The sequence below is a fragment of the Podarcis liolepis genome, assembly GCF_965112155.1.
Source record: "Podarcis liolepis genome assembly, chromosome: 7".
Lineage (NCBI taxonomy): Eukaryota > Metazoa > Chordata > Lepidosauria > Squamata > Lacertidae > Podarcis > Podarcis liolepis.
In genome coordinates, this window is record NC_139561.1 from 18,957,977 (window position 1) to 18,980,109 (window position 22,133).

General features: G+C 47.0%; 1 protein-coding gene across 16 annotated transcripts in view; it reads right to left on the reverse strand.

Moving 5' to 3' along the window:
- Positions 1 to 247: 247 nt before the first annotated feature.
- KIF1B (kinesin family member 1B) overlaps positions 248 to 22,133 on the reverse strand; it is a 134,550-nt gene continuing 112,664 nt past the window's right edge. For 13 of the 16 annotated variants that reach the window (XM_083512781.1, XM_083512778.1, XM_083512780.1 and 10 more), the window contains 14 exons: positions 21,243 to 21,309; positions 20,608 to 20,692; positions 18,982 to 19,087; positions 17,250 to 17,364; positions 16,963 to 17,096; positions 15,685 to 15,746; positions 14,952 to 15,097; positions 13,680 to 13,919; positions 12,931 to 13,002; positions 12,507 to 12,628; positions 11,420 to 11,572; positions 7,496 to 7,688; positions 6,813 to 6,931; positions 248 to 6,389 (listed from right to left, as the gene is read on the reverse strand). In XM_083512781.1, coding sequence (XP_083368907.1) covers positions 6,347 to 6,389; positions 6,813 to 6,931; positions 7,496 to 7,688; positions 11,420 to 11,572; positions 12,507 to 12,628; positions 12,931 to 13,002; positions 13,680 to 13,919; positions 14,952 to 15,097; positions 15,685 to 15,746; positions 16,963 to 17,096; positions 17,250 to 17,364; positions 18,982 to 19,087; positions 20,608 to 20,692; positions 21,243 to 21,309 — 1,657 coding nt within the window. In that variant the 3' untranslated portion in view covers positions 248 to 6,346. The remainder of the gene's footprint in view (positions 6,390 to 6,812; positions 6,932 to 7,495; positions 7,689 to 11,419; positions 11,573 to 12,506; positions 12,629 to 12,930; positions 13,003 to 13,679; positions 13,920 to 14,951; positions 15,098 to 15,684; positions 15,747 to 16,962; positions 17,097 to 17,249; positions 17,365 to 18,981; positions 19,088 to 20,607; positions 20,693 to 21,242; positions 21,310 to 22,133) is intronic. The other 3 variants (XR_014528383.1, XR_014528384.1, XR_014528385.1) reach the window with 1 other exon arrangement.

The window sequence follows — 22,133 nt, forward strand, 5'->3', positions numbered from 1 at the left end:
TTGGCCTGACCAGCAGGCTCTGCTTATGTCTCATGGCTATTTAAGGTAGGGCTGGGCAGGCTAGCAGGATGGACTTAGTTTCTTGGTATAGAGGAGGGGGAATCTGGTGCCCTTTCAGAGTCATTGTGCATTCAAGCCCCGGATAATAAATTACAGGATACACCTGCAAACAAACAAAACCACCGATTGGGAGGGGCCCAAATAGCCTCTTGCAAGAGGAGGTAAGAAAAGACACATGGAGCTGAAATTTGTTTAATCCACTGGCTTTTTAATCTTTATTTTTTTTCACCTCGTTCACTAACAGTTCAGTGGTGCAAGGTTACCATACACGGAGTTAGATATTGTTATCTGCATTGCACACCTAAAGGCTATACAGCAAGATGGATCAGAATTAGTACAAATACATGAACTATATTTACATTTTGTATACCCAAGCTCCGAACATCAGATATATTTACAAAATAAAACATGGGAAGGAACAGAAAAAGACAAAACGAAGTCAGTTAATTAAAAAAAGTACAGTGTTGTGAATGTATTCCTTTCAACCAGGGAAAGACTGATTTTTAATTAAAAAAATGAAAGAGAAGGGGTAAGGGATCGGTTCCAGAAAGCCACCTCTGTTGTGCAGGTGACTGTGGTTGGTGGAGGGGTGGTCTGTGTTGACGAGGCGCATGTTTGTCTGTGGGCATCGGGAAGGAACCACTTAAACATACAAATGCCCAATGAGAAAGACGTGTATGCGGAAAGCACATGGAATTTAGGTTGTCAATAAATAGGGGGAAGGAAAACAACACACAAGAACTGTTCTGGGTGGGATGAGCACATGTAATCTTCTCTAGCTTTAGCAGACGTCACTCAGAACCTCCCTGGATGAGGGCCACGAGTCAGCCATATAGAAGGCGGAACAACTGCTCCCCTTTCTCCAAGAGACAGGGGCTGTCCCTCTTGCTCAACAACAACAAAAAAGGGTACAGGCTTTAAAACGAACACCAGCACAACCACAAGACTTCTTTCAAGTATTATCAGACTGGTCATCAGTGGCTGCACTTCAAATTCGCAAATGGCCTCCTGAACCAAAGAAATTATACATCTGCTTCTGCCCCACCCCCCACCAATGGCTGATGTTTCTAGTATAAGGAAGCACAAATCTGGATACATTCCTGTGATGTCAGAAAGACTGACGGGTCCGTGGACATGGGCAGGAGGGCGAGGGTGAAGGTGAAGTGAGCCATCGTGGAGTAATGCGATACCCACATGCACCAGGTGAAGTCCAGTTTCACATACATTCACAAAAAAACCCTCAGAGCAGCAAAAAAGAATTGTTTTATTCCCGTTCTTTTAAAGCAGCATGTTAAAAAGAAACAAAACCAAGAGAATGACAAAAATCCAGCCAGCTGTTAATGCAGAGGACTGTACCACTTGATGCATAGGCAGTAATAGACAGTATTAAGTGACGGCAGTACATGCCAAGGGGCAGATCAGCCCAGAGGACGTCCTGCTTTTAGTGTGCAATATAAACTACAGATGCATAAATACACATTACTTTATATATACTTTAAAAACAAAAACAAATTAAATATTCCCTGTAAATTATTAGACAGTAAAGCAGCAGCGAATAAAGTCTTTGCTTTGAAATGCCCTCAGGGGGATTTGTGGGAGGGGTGTTTGGAGAAACCTTCCCACAGGTTTGGAGCCTGACACCCCATCCCCCTTCCGTAACATCCTGAATGGGGACACTGGCCTGAAAGGTTAAAGTGCATTGCTTCAAACAAAAACCCATATTAAAAGGTTCAGAAGGTTATGATTCAACTAATATATATATATGACTTTCAAGTTCCAACATTACGGCTCCCAGTGTGGTCAGTTTTTGCTTTCATTAGGGGAAAAAATGTTTCTTTGACTGCGAAAAGTGGAAATCCCACCAGGAGGTGCAAAAGGTGATCTCAAAGCTTGTTCTATGTTTGCAGCCCCATGCTCTGTGGGTTGGCTGGCCCATGGCATGGGGCAGAGCCTCCAGAAGGTAGGCAGGTCCTAAGAGCTGGCTGACTCTAGGACTGGGACAGTGAACAGAACTTTGGCACCTTTCTGGTTGGATTCTCACCCTCTCCTTTCACCATAGTTCACATTCTTTCCTGGAATTTGGAAAACTTGGGACCAAATTTAAGATGCAAGGGGAAACATTTCATTTCTGTTTGCTTGGGGGACATCTAGCCAAGAGGAACTATTTTATAATGGGCAAGGGACTGCTCACAGTGCCTGACCAGGGACTGGCTGTGAAAAGAAAAAAATAGCAATTTTGTGTCACTTTGTTTCCAAATCAGATTATAGCTCTGCTCTTGTAATGGCCAATGCAGCAGTGGCTTAGAATGGATGTTTGCCCTCTTGCCGACCTGAGCTACATATATAAACCAACCTAAACTGACCTAGTAGACATATGACCTTTACATAAGACACTACAATTCCCAGCTTATGAGTATGCTATGACACACCTGGTTTCCACTACCATCCACTTGCTCTTCCTGCTTAAGAAGAGCCCCTTAATGCTTATATATAACCCCTGTATTTATAGTCCACCCATAGTGGCCTCCTTCCCAAAGCAAAGACTTTGCAGGCTAGTTTTGTTTCGAGTTTAAACAATAAAACAAATACATTAAAAAGTTATCTTAGTGTACACATAATATTTCCAGGAAATGTCCTCCCGGGGGGTGTTTCCTGGTTCCACACAGTTCGCCCCACTTTTGTTACTGGTCAGAGGCAGCAGATACGGCAACTTAGCACCCCACATAAAACCTTTTAAGTCCATCGTTAAAACCATCACACAATCGGCTTAGCTCCTGAACCAGCAGCCTCGATCGATGCGCACACACGTTGGCAGTGAGGAGTGTGTCCGTTGTATAAGGAACGTTAATCACTATGCTGAGACTTACACAATCAGAGTACATTGAACAAACAGACCCCATGCCATGATCTGGGCCTCCAAGGATGGTCCCTTTTTTCCCTGCACAGAGGTTGTACACAAGACCCACAGAAAGTGTCAGGAGGAGTTCCAACCTGAGCACTTAGTTATATTGGAGAGAGAAAGAGAGGAGGGTAATGTTAAAGAGAGCCCCTTCTGTCCTGGCGCTGCACCACTGCGCACTCCCTGATGTCACACGGCAAAGCCAAAACATTTTTTCCCCCACCCCCAAAAAATAATGCAGCGAGGTTGCTCTGTTGTTGAAAAAAATCCTATGGTGCTTAAAGCCTGCATGTCTCTGTTCAGTACTGTGGTTTGTAGGTAAACGTCCTCCCTGAGCTGACCCCCAACTAGATGGCTTTTATAAGCTGCATAAAAAAAAAATGCCAACATGCAAATTTGGTTCCTCTGAACCACAAGGTTGAAATTGCTCTTTAAATCACCTCCTTGATCACAGTGAGCCACAGGAGTAAAAGCCAGCTTGGAAAGGAGAAAGAGGAGGGCAAAGAGGGCCCCACTGAAGAAAAATCATCCTAACAACACAAGTTCACCTCACAAGAAAGAGAAACTTAGAATCTTAGTGGGGAGCTCAAGAAGGGCTTGATTGTGGTTTTTACATACAGAGCATGAGGTCTGCCTGCATGATGGAATGCTCCTCCATGTAAAATAATTCCAAGCATGCCAAAAGCTAGCATGTCAGGGAAAAGGGTTAGAATATTCTGGTTTTCTATGTTCAGGGAACTATTTTGATAGGCACAAGAATCTATTTGTGCAGGGCCCCAGCTTGTGATCTCAAGTGGCACAGCCCCAAACACTAGTTAAAAATCTCACCCGGTGTTCCCATAAAACTAGAGCTAAGAGACATCTAGAACAAGAGCATTTATGTAGGGAGACCTAGAACCCAGTATACGTAGGTGAGACTGACTGCTTCATGCCAGCATAAAGTGAACCTACCTTGGCTACCAAATTGCCCAAAATGTTTACAATCTTCAGAGTGAAGGGAAGAGTTCCAGAGTGGGACATTTGTTCCTAAATTAAAAACCTCTCCTACTCAGACACACAAAATGATTAAAAAGGGAAAGCATGTAAACAGGTTTGTTAGTTCAGATTATATGTTTTGTATACAGCAGAAAGCAGAGGTGTAGGGAGCTCGTTTTGTTTCAATCGTCTTCCTGAAGCACAAGGACCCCAATACAGCTCTTTTGCTCACATATCAGCCTTTGCCAACCTGGTGCCCTCCATATGTTTTGGACAACTCCCATCAGCCCTGTGCTAGCTGGTAGAAGTTGGCATCCAAAACATCCGGAGAGCACCAGGCTGGCAAAGGTTATCTTGATTTAGCTTTTTTTTTTAAAAAAAAGTGCATAATGATTTGGGTTTTTTAAAAGAGTCTATTTATTTACTTATTTGTTGGGGGGGCTGGTGGGCTTTAAAGCAATACCCCACAAAAGCCAAGTTTTTGCAAAGTTTAAAAAAACCCTTCTTCCAAGAGGATACGACCACACTGAATCCCAATTTTCAAAGCCCTTGTCCTGTTCTTAAAGGAGCCATCAGAGATATCCTGCATAGATCCAACTAAGAGGAAAGTGGAAGGTGGGGGGTGGGGGAAGGTTTAACCTTTTGGAGATTTGGTGCACAGCTAAGCTGTGCCTTTCTGGACCCTTCTGGAGAGACACAGATGGGAAAATGGGGGTGGCCGGAAGCATTCTGCTGCCTGAAGCAAAGGACAACTTGCTCCATATTTCCTATGTGCAGAAGCTGGGGATTGTAGGTGTCGTTCATGGTGCCTGAGGGAAGTAGGGCAGCAGAGCAGCCCACATGGGCACAAACCCAGAGCTCTGTCCTCTGTGTTAACCTAACTGCCACTGCTCCATCCCCACCAAAAACCACCTGCCTGTGAAGGTCAAATTGCTCTGCCTAACGACAGGACCAGCCTCACACTATTGAAGAACTCTGGCACAGAAGGGACCAGCATTGGCCAAGCTGGATTTTCGCAGCTCAGCCAGCTATCTTTGGGCCTGTGACACATGTGCTCAGGGCCAATGGGGGCCCATCTCAGCGCACAGCAAGACCACAAGGGCGGGAACTGTCAATCTCCCCGTGCAATGCACGGTTTTTGCACCTGGGCATCGAAGGCATCCAAAAGGCAGTTTCATTCATTTGCTTGCATTGAGTGACGCACAGGCCAAGGGGAAGAAAGCAGAGCCTGGTGCACTCCAAAAAGTGATGGCTTGGAAAGGCCGGCTCAACCAATAGGCAGAGTGAAGCAGCTGCCTCAGGCAGCCAAAGCTAGAGAGTTGTAAGCAGTACAGTTCCATTCAGAGCAGACCCATTGAAATCAACTTACTTAATTGTGTCCATTAATTTCAGTGAGTCTACTCTGAGTAGGACTAACATTGGATGCAATCAACTGGGGGCAGGAAGTGGTGGAGATGTATTGGGGGGACAGAGCCGTGTGTGTGTGTGTGTGTGTGTGTGTGTGTGTGTGTGTACGCGCACTTGCCATTGTAGCCTGTTACATGCCCTCTAAGCTAGCTTGCTGCCAGCAGATGCAATGGCCTGGTCCTGCCAACACTGAAGAAAGATTCAAGTTGGCTTCTGAATGTGGAATGGCTGGGGGGCAGGGATGGACAAAATGTCTTGGGTCAGCCCTGTCTGGCTGTAGCCTCGTGAGCCATGAGGCAGGGAGGCGGCCCTGAAATCTAAAAATTAAAAGTAGCAAGTTTTAAAAGCCAAAGTAGGCAGGGTGGGAAAGTGGTCCAAATTTGCCAGCAAGTCTGCTTTCACAAAAGGAGATTTGAAATATCTTGGTCACACTCCAGGTGCGACCAGGGAGTGGACAAAGAGCTGCATTCGCCCATGTGCAGAGGACCTCGCCTTGAAAGCAGCAGCAGTGCAGAGACTTCCAAAACAAAAGAAAAGTATTCCAGACAGAGACAAACACATCACAGAGAGTAGCACAAAGTCAACTGGAATGAAGAAAAAGGGCATCCAGAGAAACAAAAAAGGGGGTGTCCCTTCTTTTTTTTTTGCCCCAAAAAGTCGTGCATATAAATTGGAAAGTCACCACCAACACTCCCCTCCCCCTTGTTACTTTCTTCAGTTTGGCCACATGCTACTAATAATATTTTCAGCACAGGTATGTGCATGGGGAGGGGTGATAAAAAGATGGTGGTGGGGTTTAGAATAGCTGGAGAAAGTGCTGAAGGGAGGATGGGGGGTGGGGAGAGACAGCGAGAGAGACGAGGAATGTTAAAGCCACAGGGTTGCATACAAGGAAAGAGAGAGAAATTCAAGAATCACAGAGAAATGAGAGGTAACGCTTTATCTATATCAGAAGGCGTGTTAAGAGATTTGGGCTGGGGAACCGGGTGAGAACCCCACAGAGACTCAATATTTCAGCTGTCCTGAGCGTCTTCGGGCAAGTTTGGACCTGTGTGGGAGAAAGGAGGAGCAAATAAGCAAGACTGCAGCTCTTTCTAGCACTCATTTTTATACCCTCTTTTCTCACTGTGGGAACAAGGAATCTGAGGGTTGGGGGGCCACATATGGATCTACCCGGCCCTCAGCATCCTCTGCAGACCACATCCCACCTCCTGGCCACACCACTCACTGCCCCCTGCCCTGCACCCTTGTCAAGGGATTTTGCCTGGCTGGAACGTGTCCTTGAACTCTGATCACACCTCTTGTTTGCCTGGATGGAGCTGTGCCTGTGGATGGAAACCTCAGAATTTTCTGTCACTGGAATGTAACCCAAGAGTCACAGTTCCACCCATTTTTGCCTGGTTCCACCCACCACAGAACGTTACCCAGAAGGGAAGGTGGCCCTTGGGCTGAGGAAGGCTCCCCGCCATACCGTATCGTGCCAGCAAGAAGCGGGTTGAAGGCATACAGCCAGTCATTCATATCTTTGTCGTTGATGGCCTGGAGGAGGACTCCGCGGTGCCTCGTGCAGACGGCAAAGGTGTTGGGTGTCTAGAATCACAAAGGCAAGCAGTCGCTCAGCAAATCCTCAAAAGCCCTTAAAGCAGCTATTTGATACCCGGTTTGCAAAGGGATCAGGGAAGGGCAGCATCTTTGTCTCCCAGTGGCCAAGATTTGGGTGGATTAAATGGCTCTGCCAAAACAAATCCTTTCTGATCTGTGTTGGAGTGTGTGTGTGAGGGGGTATAGCACCCTCATGGCCTTATCACCCCAATTTGATTTAGGAAAAAGTACAGAAACATCTGCTACTGCATTCTTGTAGCACATGTGGGGATTGCAATAAAAAGTTGCAGTGTAGAGTGCCAACCAACCAGCCATGCTATCTTTTGAGATATTCCATTCCCTCTTCCCCCTGGGTTTTCTATTCCTTCACCTCTTCCTGAAGACACATAAATGGGAGGAAAGTGGAACTCTTTCCCTTCTCAACCCCATCCTGGCAGGTGTAAATGAATGCCTGAAAAGGCCTTTCCCTCTGGGGAGCTGATCTTATCCCTTTCATTAAAGGCCCACATCCTATGGGAGGTTTGCAGTGTCCCCACCCTCCATTCAACTGACCTTCACCATGGCCTCTTGATCTTCACTGTACTCCACCTGAGCCGTGGAGAGGTTGAGAATCCCTCTTTCAATGGGGTCCTTGTCACTGTTGTAAATGAAGACGTAGGGGCGCCGGACCACCACAAAGTGCTTGGCCCACGATGGGGAGAGCGGCTCCTTGAAGTTCAGGTAGCCTTTCTTGGAGACCACAGAGCTAGAAAGAAATGGCAAAGAGGAAAGCATTCAAGGACACGGAGCTGGCTTGAGATGGGCTCCAAGAGGCCCCAGGCGCTGCAGTGAATCCACTGCTCACAGACCAAGAGGGCCAGATGGTTCCTTCTAGACTCCTTGGCAAAGTTCAGCAACGTTTTCTCCTGCCTACACACATTCTCCAAGCACCTTCATTTGAAAATGAAGTGCAGAAACTGGGCCAAGGCATGAACACCATCCTGAAACAGCCAGCAGAGCCATCACTATTTTGAACAGGGTTGGGGAACCTGCGTGGCCCTCCCAGTGTTGCTGAGCTACAACTACCAACATCTCTGAACCTTGGCCATCACCCAGGAGGGCACAGCCTCAATTTAAGCCATGCATTATCACCCAGGCTTACTTTCAAGCCATTCAAGGTGGCTGGACTTCGGCAATGTCAGATCAGGGATGGGGAAACCTGTGACCCTGCAGGTGTTCATTGGATTTTAATGCCCACCAGCCCTAGACAGCGCGGGCCAGATTGCTAGGGGTGATGGGAAGTGCAGTCCAAGAACACCAGGAGGGCCTGAGTTCCCCCACCTGCATGTTAAATGAAGCTGCCTGACACTAACTCAAGAATGCTGAGTCTACCTAGCCCAGGAGTGTTAGTGCTCAATGGCAGCAGCTCTCCAAGGCCTGAGGCAGAGAACATCCCTTTTCAGTGGTAGTTTCCCAGTTATGGAACACCCTCCCTAGTGAGGTATAGCTGTCTCCATTGTTATTCACTTTCAAGAGGAATCTGAAAGCATTCCTGTTTACCCAGTGGCGTAGCGTGGGTTGTCAGCACCCGGGGCAAGGCAAGTAATTTGCGCCCCCTAACCCGTGGATTTTAGCACTCAAGTGCGAGCGCGCCCTCGGATTTTTCCGGTAACACTTGACTTTATAGAATCATAGAATCGTAGAGTCGGAAGGGACCCGATGGTCATCTAGTCCAACCCCCTGTGGTGATGATGATGATGATGATGATGATACATTTTATTTATACCCCGCCCTCCCCAGCCAGAGCCGGGCTCAGGGCGGCTAACACCGGTAAAATTACAATAGAAACATAATGGGGGGAGGGACCAATTTAAAATACAGGTTAAAATGCAATTTGAAAAGCAGCCTCATTTTAAAAGTAGCCCACAAATCAAAACTGTAAGGGGAGGGAAGACATAAGGGTCCCACTGAGTCCAAACCAAAGGCCAGGTGGAACAGCTCTGTCTTGCAGGCCCTGAGGAAAGATGCAGGACCACGCAGCTGTCCCGTGCGGGGATCGAACCTGCAACCTTGACATCCCTATTTCCATAGGGTTCGGGTTTCCGAGTGGCTAGGGAAACCAAGCTGGATGGGGAGGGGAAGCCACAAACATGAGTCTGACCAAACTGCGGGAAGCAGTGGAAGACAGGAGTGCCTGGCGTGCTCTGGTCCAGGGGTCACGAAGAGTCAGACACGACTAAATGACTAAACAACAACAACAACAACAACAACAACAATGTATGAAGTTACATTGAAAGACCTACATTGGCTCCCTGTACGTTTCTGAGCACAATTCAAAGTGTTGGTGTTGACCTTTAAAGCCCTAAACGGCCTCGGCCCAGTAGACCTGAAGGAGCGTCTCCACCCCCATCATTCTGCCCGGACACTGAGGTCCAGCGCCGAGGGCCTTCTGACGGTTCCCTCCCTGCAAGAAGTGAGGTTACAGGGAAGCAGGCAGAGGGCCTTCCTGGTAGTGGCACCTGCCCTGTGGAACGCCCTCCCACCAGATGTCAAAGAGAAGAACAACTACCAGACTTTTAGAAGACATCCGAAGGCAGCCCTGTTTAGGGAAGCTTTTAATGTTTGACGTATTAATATTTTTTTGGAAGCCGCCCAGAGTGGCTGGGGAAGCCCAGCCAGATGGGCAGGGTATAAATAATTTATTTTTATTTTTATTTGACACCCCCCAAGCCAAGGAGATAAGTAACTCTACAACTTCACGAGTCATCTGAAGGGAAGTTTTTTTAAATGTTTCATGTTTTATTATATTTTTATCCAAGGTGACTGGGGCAGCCCAGTCAGATGGGAAGGGTATAAATAATAAAATTATTACTATTATTATTATTATGGAATAGGGCGTCTCAATTTTCTTTGATGAAATGTTGCAAGGTATTCCGATTAATGCTTTTTATAGGATATTGGACACGGTGCGAGTTTATGGCTGCCAAGTATTGGCCTGAAAGGAAGCGCAGCCGGCGTCAGAGAACTGCTGGAGGATGGAGCTTGCAAGTGTTAGAATGCAAAACGCGGACAGGTTCAGGCACGCAAGAAGGTGGGGGAAAGGGGAGCCCGGATGGCTCAGTTTAAGAGCACGGCGCTGATAAGGCCAAGGTTGCAGGTTCGATCCCTTGTAGGGGGGGCAGCGGCGTATTACTGCATTGCAGCGGGTGGGACTAGATGACCCTCGGCTCCCTTCCAGCTCGACAGATTCTATGAAAGCACATGGAGCGCGGAAGTTGCATTGCAAGTAGTACGCGGGGGGGGGGGCAAGGGTTGCAGAGAGAGAGAGAGAGAGAGAGAGAGAGAGAGAGAGAGAGAGAGGGAGAGGGGAACTGGCCCTCCGCTGGACAACTGACCCGGCCGGGCTCTGTTTCCCAGGGAAGCAGCAAGAAGTTGCAATCCAAAGTTGCAGAAGCGCCCTGCTCCTTCTTCCGCGGAGGGAAACGCTCCTGCGGAGGCGAGAGGCAGCGAGGAGGCGACGAGGTGAGGCTTTTGTGAGGTAGGGAGAGGAAAGACGGGGGAGGGAACCCAAGGAGGATTTGCACGAGAGGGAATGAAGGGGAAACGCGCCTCCCACGCGGAGCACTTTTCCCCGGGAAATGCACGGGGTGGGGTCGTGGCTGATCCGTGCTGCGCGCTCGCGTCGTGTGGCCCAAAGTGCTGCAGGATCGCCAATGCAAGACCCCCTTTTAAAACCTTCCCCTCCCCCAGCTCTGGAAAAAAAGGGGGAAGGGAAGGGAAGGGAAGGGAAGGAGGAAGGGTATGGCGTCAGGGTGCGGAGGCTGCCCGTGCCCGGCCAGGCGTCTGTGGTGGCGTCAGCGCTGCTGCAGCGGCTGCTCCTGCAAGCAGTGAGTGGAGCGCAGCCGCAGCGGCGGCGGCGGGGGGGCGCGCGCGCGCCCAGGCGCAAGGCTGGCGGTGGCGGCGGGGAGCCCGTCGGAGGAAGGAACTTGTCCCTTCCCTCTGGACTCGCGCCCCCCGCAGATGTTGCACCCGGTGCGGCTGGCACCCCTGGCACCCCCCACGCTACGCCACTGTGTTTACCCAGGTAGCAAGAGAATTCTTGTGGCAACTCTGAGATCAATGGATGGAAGGAGGTCTTTGTTTGTAGTTACTTTTAGAATTTTTAAAACTGTAACTGCTTTTAGATGTTTTTAATCATAATTGGTTTCAGAATGTTTAAATCTGTTTTAGAATGTTTTCCGTTGCTTTTAAATTGTGTCTCTTTTTGCCGCCCTGGGCTACTAGGGGAGGGAGGAAGGAAGGGCAATCACTCTATCAATCTAATACTCATCTTGACTGCAAATCCCATTGACATATATGGATACAAATTGCATACACACATATATGTGCACATACACACACCCCAGTGCTAAAACGGTAGCTGTTGCTTTACTCTTGGCTCTGGAACATGTGTTGGGTTTTTATTTTTTAGCAGCTACTGCAGTGTGAATGTCTCACCCAGGCCTGATTTCCTCAATATCTGGAACAAGGTTCAGGAACTCATTTTTGCCTGCTCTCGCCAGGTAAGAGGCTTCAATTGGTGGCATCAGCTGGAAGGGTGGCTCCCCCTCTGGGCCAGGGCTGGAGGCTCGAGAATTTGCTTCTGGGGTCCTTTTGTTAATTAAGACAGAAAAACAAATGGTTGTCATTCAAAGCAAGGAGCTGGAGAGGCAGAAGAATCAAAGAAATCAGCTTAATTCAGGCACTGGTCTGGTTGGCTTGTATTGCCAAACCACTAGGTTTATATGTATAAGCCTCTCCCGTCTCTTCTGCAAAAAGACTGGGAGCATCTGCTTCTATTCAAGACACTAATCTACATGGGAATGAAAAGCAGAAAGAAAATAACGACGTAAAAGCAGCAGTATGGGCATGATCAGGTAAGCTAGCTCCACCTCTTGAGCAGCTGCCCAAAGATAGCCGGTTACCTAGTTGCATAGGAAAGTGCCTTACACTAAGCCTGACCAATGGTCTATCTAGCTCAGGACTGTCTGCACTGACTGGCAGAGACTCTCCAGGGCTTCACTCAAGGTGCTCTTCCCAACCCTACTAGGAGATGTCATTGGGGACTGCACCTGGAACCTTCTGCATGCAAAACCAATGCTCTATCACTGAGGTCTGGCCCTTTCCCTAGCAATTCAAGGACCCCCCCGCCCCGAGGCCCTAGCATTGCCCAGTGCCTGGATGTACCAGGACTAGAAGAGAAAAGGAATGACCAGTGGGAAAGAGTGAAATAAGTTCACAGACCAGAGGAAAAGCTCAGTAGGCCTGAGGAGGACTGCAGATTGCCTACTGAGGGACAGAAGCTTAGAAGAAAGAAACAGAAACATCTATCAGCTCATAAGAAGAGCCCTGCTGGATTTGTCCGAAGTCCCATCTAGTCCAGCATGCTGTCCTCACAGTGGCCAACCAGATGCCTCTGGGAAAACCCTCAAGCAGAACTTGAGGGCAATAGCACTTTCCCTACTTGTGGTTCCCAGAAAACTCGGGGGCATCCTGCCTCTGTCAGTGGAGGCAGGACATGTATCACTGGTGGCAACCAACTCACTTTTGATCCACTGAGTTGCATCTTGAGTCAGACAAGGAGGGGCAGGTCGAGGAAGGCGTGAGGGTGGCGCTGCTGAAACTTGATACCGACGGGTCCCGCCCAATTGGAGAGATATCGGACAGCTGGAAGAACACAAGAGGCTGGCGGTGAGCTCTACAGAGCCTGCCAGGATTTTTAATAAAAAAATAAAAGAACAGTACTGCATGGGGTGGTCAAGCAGAAAGCCCAAGAAATCTCACAGGACACTAGATAGGAGGGGTTTTCAAACTCAGTGTTTTGGACACTGCCGTGGGCTTTGTACCTTGTTGGTCAGCTCTTTCTCCCGATCCATCAGGCTTTCAATGTCTGCTGAGTAGTAGTTTGAGCATTTCCACCCCAGTGCTAAATGTCCTGCATTTTCCCTCTTAATTTTTTGCAAACCTACCTTACAATCACTGATGCTGTTGTAGACCTGGTTAAATTCACGGTTGAAAGTGTGAGTAAGAAGCTGCAGGCACTAGAAGAGAAGAAAGAAGCATCTCTGTTAGCACTGGGGACAAAGGAGGAGATGGGAGGCAGCTGGCCTTCAACCTAACCCACAGCTGGGTCTGCTGGGAGGCTGTCGAATGTGGTCTTCCTGCAGTGGTGGCTGGTGCCCCTCAGAATTGGTACAGCACAATGCAGTGAAAGCTACAACAGGTGGACATAGAGTCTATGACAGGCAGAGCCTCCTTCTAAGCAGATGTAAATAAATGGGAGCTTGCTGAGTTTTTTTTGGGGGGTAGTGCCCAATTAATCCCCAGTGGACCAGCCTCCACTGTCCTGTAGACCAGAAAAAAATGTGTGGTCTTGAAAAGATTTTGCAAGAGGGTTCCATGTATTTAATGCCAGACGCTAGCTAACCACATCCATTCACACCCCAGGAGCAAAAATGTTTCAGACCCACATAAGCCTCCAAAGCTGTGTAGCAAGTGGGGCAGCTTGTGTGTTTTGCTGGTTTTAGGTATTCAAAAGTTAGGGGTGGCAACAGGATGTGTAGAAACAAAAGGCTGCTGGCTTGGGTTCAAATTCCCTCCTGAGACAGGATGTTTGTGGGGTAGCCTTGGGTGCTCTCTGGGATTAACCTTCCTCAGAGAAGAAAACCTTGACACTTTCTGCTATTCAACTGCAGCACTGTGGACATGGGCTTTGTACCTTGGTGGCCAGCTCTTTCTCCCGATCCACCAGGCTCTCAATGTCTGCTGAGTCGTAGCCGCTGCTCTCGCTGGGCGTGACAGCACTCTCAAAAGTGGTGGAGGAGATCTGGGAGGAGATGCTGGTGGAGGTGCTGAGGGTCCCGCTGCTGAGGCTGGGGGACAGCGAGTCGCTCAAGGACTTGGGGATGCTGTCACCCAGCCTCTCCCGCAGCAGCAAGAAGTGGCGAGTCTTCTCGACCTGAAGAGCAAGAGAAATGGTATCAGCTGCAGGGGAGAAATTATTGATACATACACTGATAGTCTAAGATGTATGATAGCCATTTTCAGATATCTAGCTGTCACATGGAGGATGGAGCAAGCTGCTTTTCTCCTGCTCCAGAGGGTAGGACCCAAACCAATGGATTCAAGTTACAAGAAAGGAGATTCAGACTAAACATCAGGAAGAACTTTCTGATGGTAAGAGCTGTTCAACAGTGGAATGGATTCCCTTGGAAGTTGGTGGGCTCTCCTTCCTTGGAGGTTTTTAAGCAGAATTTGGATGGCCATCTGCCCTGGATGCTTTAGGTGAGATTCCTGCATTGCAGGGGATTGAAATAGATGACCTGTGGGATCCCTTCCAACTCTATAATTCTATGATGTTGGGGAAAGGATGATGTAGAAAGAATCAAGACATCTGTGAAGACATGTGAAGGAATTTGCTGACATTGATGGATAGGTTTATGGCCTTGCTCTTCCTCTGTTCCTGTGATGTTACTTTCTGCTCTTCTGATAAATTCATTGCCTAAATACCTAATTGTGACCTCTGCCTGTTGACCTAGAAAGCACGCACATGCTTAGATCTGTTAATATGTATGCTTATAGAAGTTGATCTGTCAACAGAGGCCTTTGGAATTCATTCCCCAGTGGCTGTTGCTATAACCAAAATAAAGCTGACTTAAACATCACATCTGGTGTGGTTAATTGAAGAAAAGCCATTCCAGTGTCCAAGGTGGTCTTCCTCTCTCTGACTTTTGCATCACAAACTCTTCTTACTTCCCTGCCAAACCACATACAGTGTTTGTTCCAAGGATTCGGGGACTGAGACCCCAAATCAGAACAGCTAAGTAGTAAAGGGAAGCATGTGGAGATTACAAGGCAGCTAGATAAGTAACAGGGAGCTTAACTGGCAGCTTTTGGCCACTACATCTCACGGGTGGGTGGGAAATGACAAAGCCAGGCCTTGCAGAAATCCCAAAGGCTGGTTCTTTCGAGGTCACTGCTCAACACATACCTCGTGCAACAGCTCCAGCTTCTCCAGCTCCCACTGGTGCTCCAAGATGAGGCTGTCTCCACGGGGCCTCCACCCGGCCAGGTTCTCTTCTCCACGGACATAGGCCACAGAAGTGTCCAGGACTTTCCTCCTCCTCCTCTGCATCCCTGAGCAATGAAATGGCTCAACAGTCACCCAAAGGAATTCATATCAGTGGTCAGGAGCCGACATCGCCACTCCCTGTTCACCCCACAAGCCATACCTCGCGCTCCTGCCAAAACTCTTGGCCATCTCAGTCGTTCCCTTGTTTCCTCCCTGTCATACTCCCACACAATAAATAGCACCACCTGGCTGCAGCTGAACCAGGTGAAACCACAGCCCTCTCTGACAACCTGATAAGGACCAGCTGACATTTGTTTGGCTCCTCCTCTCTCATCAGCAGCCAACAAGGGAGGCCTCCTCTGTTGGCCTGGCTGGGGCCAAGAACCTTGCAGCTCCCCCCCCCAAAGAACTGTCTTACACTGGCCATTCCATCTGGTCATTATATCACTTCATTATGTAACATTATGAAAGTTTGGGCTGCCTCAGTTTGCTTATTGTTTTTTTCTCCCTTTTCCACCCTGTCCTTCAGAAGGTTCTAAAAAATGAAAAGTGCCTTTGCAGAATAAACAAATATAGCAAATAAACCAACGAAGATGTATGTGACTAATTGCACACTTTTATGATAATTTGGAAAGCTGTGCTTTCCTCTTACCTGGGCTTCCTGTGTCTGACATCTTGCATAAGCTCAGCTCATAGATCCCAGTGACTCGATTGCTGTTTGCACAGAATAAAGCAGAGGAAATAAAATAATATTTTCAGATATAAAGTAGGTAAAGCAGCCTTCACCAACCTGCTACCCTCAAAGGATTTTGGACTACAAGGTCCATCAACGCCAGCCAGCAGAGTCCAGAATCTCATGGTTCTGAATGAAAAGGTCTGGTTTAAATAAAACACAGAGGGAGCTCTAATCCCTGACCATTGACCATGCTGGCTAGGATTGATGGGAGTTGTAGTCCGATAGTATCTGGAAGATGACAGGTTCCCCACTCCAGGCTTATTGTAGATAAATAGGATATATCCTAAACATGAATATATATGCCACCCGCACTCACACTACAGATAGGAATTCATTACAAATTCATTACACTAAACTAAGATCATCATCATCATAATTATTAGTGTTGCATTGTAATGGTCAAGGCAGATCTCTGTGTGTTGCCTTTCAGCTAGATCTACTATTTTCTGTGCATGTACTGGACAAATGATTTGGACTGTTTCAATATCTTCTTTCAGACTGACTTAAGTTGTGTTTTCCTTGAAATTCCACTATATGTAACAAACCACGACCATCATCTGAGGCCCTTCTTCGTGTGCTTCAGAGGGCGGCAACACGAGAATGGGCCTTTTCTGCAGTGGCGCCTCACTTTTGGAATGCTCTCCCCAGGGAGACTCACCTTGGCTAATTAAACAATCTATGGCCTTTGAAACTTGGGGGGAGGTGTTTTGTTTGTTACTATGGTGTGCATTTTTGTGCTTTTATATTATAAGCTGTCCTGTGATCCTCAAATGAAAGGCGGTATGGAAAAGTCATAAATAAATATAATAAACGTGCACACCATTCTCTTGAAACTGAAACACCTAGTGCTTTCAGTGTTCCCAAATGCTTAGCTTTGGAGCCTATAGAACAACAGCAGCTTGGTGATCTTCCCATGTGCCTTCTCCAGAGTGAGCCCAGGAGCCAATCCTCAGCAGCTGACTCACCTCCTTTCACTCTGATTGGCTGCAATGAGCACAAAGGATGAGAAGAATTCTTCTCAGTGGCTACTGCAGACCCTCAGCGACCCTGGACCACGATACCACTGGGAGACACCCATCTCCACACCTCATTTAATCAACAATCCCTGCAGAACAGCAAGCTGATCCATTCAGAATCCACACCCCTCAGCCCATACACACAACGCTCATACACGACACAACTTATTCAACTTACGAATCTGGAGATTTGGAATAGCCACTGCCAAAGAGACTGCGCAGTGAGCGAGGGGGTGAAATCTTAGCATCTCGAGAGTAGAAAACCATGCAGACATCCTTGGTGATGACAGCTGGCTGGATGCAGTGGTCCAGCTGAAAGGAAAAGAGAGCCATGCAGCTGTTTACCCTCTCAACTAAACCAGTGTGCAAGTGTTCTAGGACTAACACTGGGTACCACCCTCTGTCAGATATTTTCTTCCACCTGATTCCAGATCCAACCAGTGTGGGGGACATGAGATACCTCACCTCCAGGTAAGCTGAGAGGGTCATGTAGATCTTCTCTCCATAGGGGGTCACCCGGTTCAAAAGGAGGGAGTTATGGAGGGAACTGTCCCAGACTGCCTCAAAACGGTAGAAAGTCCTGAAGGGAACAGAACAGAAACAAAGCCATGGTTTTTTAAAAAATGGACCTCTGAGCAGACCACTGACAAGCATTGTTGTAGAAGGCCTCCCTTCTTTGGTCAGAGGTAGTGGTCTCCTCCCAGCAATACAAATAGAAGCTTTTGGAACTGCATCTAAAACTAGGTGGGGCATGTGCCTCATAAGACAGCAATATACAATTATTTATTATTGTTACTACTAATATTATTCTTGTGTGCAATAGTGACTCCTAGGATAGGCTAGCCAGCATGGAAACAAAAAGGGTAACCAGATCTTAATTGGGAAACCACAATCTGAGACAGTACAAGGAACACAAGGAGGAAAAGAGGGCTCCGTGTGTGTTTGTCATTTGTTCAGCTGACAAATGGAGCATCTGTCGCCTCCTGCACACAGTGGGGAAACGAGGAGAAGACAGAATACTCACACAGCAGAGCTAGGAGATTTGCTAAGGACTAACTACTGGTGGGAAAGGGAAGAGGCATAACAGCATTCTGTTGAAGCCAGAAGCTGTATGCACAAAGGAAAACAAACTGAAAATACCTAGGCATATCCTTATCAAGGAAGAGCCTGTGAAGACACAGAAAGCTTTTATTAGTGCAGCCCAAAGCAAGAACAGCAGAGAGGGAAAAGAAACAAGCAGACAAAGAAAACAGAAAAAAAGAAAGGATAGGCAAGCAGCAACCCAAAAAACCCCACATTCATAGATAACATTTTTTAAAAAAGCTCAAAATAAATTGTTACTGCTCCCACATCCCCAAAGATTGAGCCAAACCCTGAGCTAAACCTTTGACTTAGCCAAAGGTCTACACCATACTATTAAAGCAAACTTATACTACTTGGCTTCTCTGCCAAAGAATCCTGGGAAGGGTACTTCGTTAAGGGCGTCAAGAGAGTTAGGAGACCCTGCACTTTGCAGAGCTATAATTCCAAGCACCCTTAAACTACATTTCCCAGGATTTTTTTTAATGATTTTTTTTGCAGGGCGGGGGCAGCCAGGGCTGTTAAATGTGACACAAGAGTCCTTTAAATGTAGTGTGTGGATGTGAGCTGATAGAATAACCAGTCTAGTGTCAGTACCTGTTTCGTGACACAAGAGGGCAGCACCACACCTGCAAGCTGGGGGTGCACAGCTGCCTTTGTCTAGTCAGGGAAGAGGAAGCTGTTGTTGGGACTCCAACTCCCATCAGCCTCAGGAATCATGGCCAATGGGTGGTGGGAGCTGTAGTCCAACGAACACCCGGAGGGCCATATCCTGCTGTCGTCCAAGAAGGGGGGTGGGAAGGGAGTTGTGTCCAAGATGCCTAAACAATAGAGACCAACAGCTAATATGTTCTTCTACCCCATGACTTTTAAGCAAATAATGAAGCGTTAATTCTTCCAGGGTGGAACTACTTTCCGAACGAGGAAGTGAGAAGAGATACACTTACAACCCTTTCCTCTGAGTTATTTTATTTTAATTTCAATCCACATTGGCTCAGGATACAAGGATTTCGGCTTGGGGGTCCTTTCTGACATACAGCTTCAAATACCTGACCTAGGTGAGTCAAGAGAAGAGCGTTCTGCCTTGCCAGGCAGGCTGTTGGGGAAATCTTATTACCTGTTAGAGCTGTGGGAAGTTCTCAGGTATTTTGCAGAGATGATATTCAGAGACAGGATCGCATCCACTGCAGCTTCATCTACTTCGGCTTTGTTTCTGATGCGCCCTGAAGAAAAAGTGGAGGGAGTCAAAATGCAGGATGGGAATTTATTTAGCTTAGAGCCACACTAGGCAGAAGCAGCGTCCAGGTGGAAGGCCGCTTGACCTTTCGGTGAGATTGGGAGCGTGAATTTCTCCATGGGTCCCCACATGGAACAGCATCTTTAATGGAAGCAGATGCTCCTGGTGTTCTTGCAGAGGAGATGGGAAAGGTTCAAACACATAACCCTAATTGCTTGGCAATACAAGCCAACCAGGCCAATGTCTGAATAAAGCTGATTTATTTTGGTAAAAAGCAGTTTTCTTTTCTTTCATTCATTCATTTCTATATGTAATCTATAGATCTATATTTGCTTAATTGAAATAAACAAAAGAAAAATTCATCATCCATTAATACAAAAATATAAAACGAATCAACTAAAAGAAAGAAAATCTAATAGAATAGAATAAAGAATATCTTCTTACTTTACGTACAACTTCCCATCCACTCCATATTCCACATATTCATTATTAACTTATTGCCAAAACTTGTCAGATTGTTATCAAAGCCTAAAGTATAAATATTTAATTATCTGTGGTCTTGATTCTTACTACCAACTACTACAGGTGTTATTTGAATGCTACAACAGAGTTGTATGCGACAATTATTTTTCAAATATATTTAAACTACTTCCCACTTAGAAATGAATTAATGTTTTGGTTTATTTTTCATTTTTTCCGATAAACTGTCCAACTCTGCATATTCAACCAGTTTTTGAATCCATTCTGTCCTAGAAGGAACATTGTCACTTTTCCCCAAAAAGAGAGAGAGAGAGCAGTTTTCTATGTTCATACCTTCATATGCAAGTTTATCTGACACTCACACAGGTTCTGATCCCACCCTCCGCTCTCTCCCAATTGCCCAAATTCTCACAACCATCTATCCAGTCATTCCATGCTTCCTTAAGCTTCACACTTTCCCTCACCATAACATTCCATACTCAGAAGTGATCTTCCCAAACACTAAAAAAAAAAACCCAAAATGGCTTGTTGCATTATTTATTTACTTACTACATTTCTTGGCCACTTTTTTCTCCAAAGAGTTCAAAGTGGCGTACGTATCTCTCCCCCTCCTCAATTAATCCCCACAACAACCCTGTGAAGTAGACTAGGCTGAGAGAGAGAGAGTGACTGGCCTCAAGGTCACACCCAGTGAGCTTCAAGGCTGGGGGGGGGGAAGGAATTTGAACCCTGGTCTTCCAGGTCCCATGCCAACGCTCTAGCCATTACACTACACTGGCTCTTACATAGCACACATCCATTTCTTCCTAGCCAGGGAAAACAGAAATGATGGTTTTAAAAAAGGCTAACATGAGACTGATGAGCGTCCAATCAGTGTGGTCATTTTGGTATATTGAGGTGTATTTGGAAGAGAGCTGGCACTGCTTGCAGAGGGGCTGCTGTTCTTTTGAATGTGAAACAGTCTGAAGAGGAGCCAGAATGGATCCTGATGGTAAGAGAAAAGTAAAGAGAGGGAGGAGAACTTACCAACCACCAGCTCTCGCACGTCCTTCCAGTGTAGCTCGTTTCCTTTCTCATGGATGATGGTGACTGTGATCCGGCGCTGGATTCCCTGGAGGAAATGAAGGAGCAAAACTTAAGTCTCCTCTGCAGCTTTATAGCAGGGCTGCAACAATTAGCTGACTGGATGTAGTGTGGGAAACCTGAGGCCCTTTGAAGGTTGCTGGACTCCAGCTCCAATCAGCCCCCAGCCAGCAGGGAGAATAATCAGGGTTGATGGGAGCTGGAGTTGGAAGCTGAACGCTGGAAGATTCAGGGCAGATAAAAGAAACAGCTTATTCACTCGGCACATAGTTAAACTATGGAACTCACTCCCACAGGGGGCAGTGACAGCCACCAACTTGGAGGGTTATAAAATAAGATTGGACAAATTTATGGTGGATAAGGCTATCAATGGCTAGTAATCACAATAGCTATGCTCTACAGCCACAGTGGGAGGTACTAATGCTTCTGAATACCACTGTGAGAACAGGATGCTGGCCTGGATGGGCTGGCCTGATCCAGCAGCCTCTTCTCATGCTCTTGTATGATAAGATGTCTTTCTGCTTACAGACAGAAGACCTGGTAATTTAGCAGACCCTCAGATTCAAGAATTGGAGTACCTGGTGAAGCAAAAACGTCCCCTGGCAAGGTAGACCTCCAGTGTGGTCAACAATAGCAGGAATGTATCTGCAGAGGAGAAAAAGAAGAGTGCAAACACCCAGATGAGAGAAAGAAGAGATACCTGCATAATCAGAGAGATCATTTAACCAACCTTCCTTCTAAAGGATTCATGGGAAACAGCATCCTAACAAAAAACCCATACAATGTCCTGCCCCTCAAAAATAAGGTGAGGCAGCCTCTTCTCCTCTCACAATTACCAGAAAGGGGGAGGATCTGAAGACCGTGATGAGAACTGGATGTACAGGACTGCATTGCACCACAGTAAAGCAAGTCACAATTCAGCACCACAAAGAGCCAAATTCCACCACTTGTCTATAAATAATGTGAATTGTGCCATGTGCATGCCCTCTCTTCTTTTGCATAATTTGAAATGTTGCTAGCCATGGAGAGGACACAAGCAGAAAAGCAGGACTACGAGTCCACACAACTTCAACCCCTAGAAAATGTTAAGGCAGTGTTTCCCAGGAAGCAGTCTCTCATGTTCCCACAGGATCATAGTAGAACAGCCCCCTGCAGATAGAAAGGGTTGTTCAAGCTACTCAAGCATTCCAATACCCATGTGGCCACCAGGCTAGCTTCAAGGCTCTTGTCTTCATTTACAAGGCCCTTAACAACTTGAGTCCAGGATACTTTAAGGACTGCCTGATTCCTTATATCCCTGCCCAATCACTGAGGTCTTAAGGAGTCACTGTTTGTGCCTACCCCACAAAGGCTCCGACACACAGCTCACATCCATCAGGAGCCATGAGTTCAGAACAGTGGGCTGAATTCTGCAAAACTCCCTCCCAGCTGATATCAGAACTCCCTATTGAACTTCAGACATCTGGCTT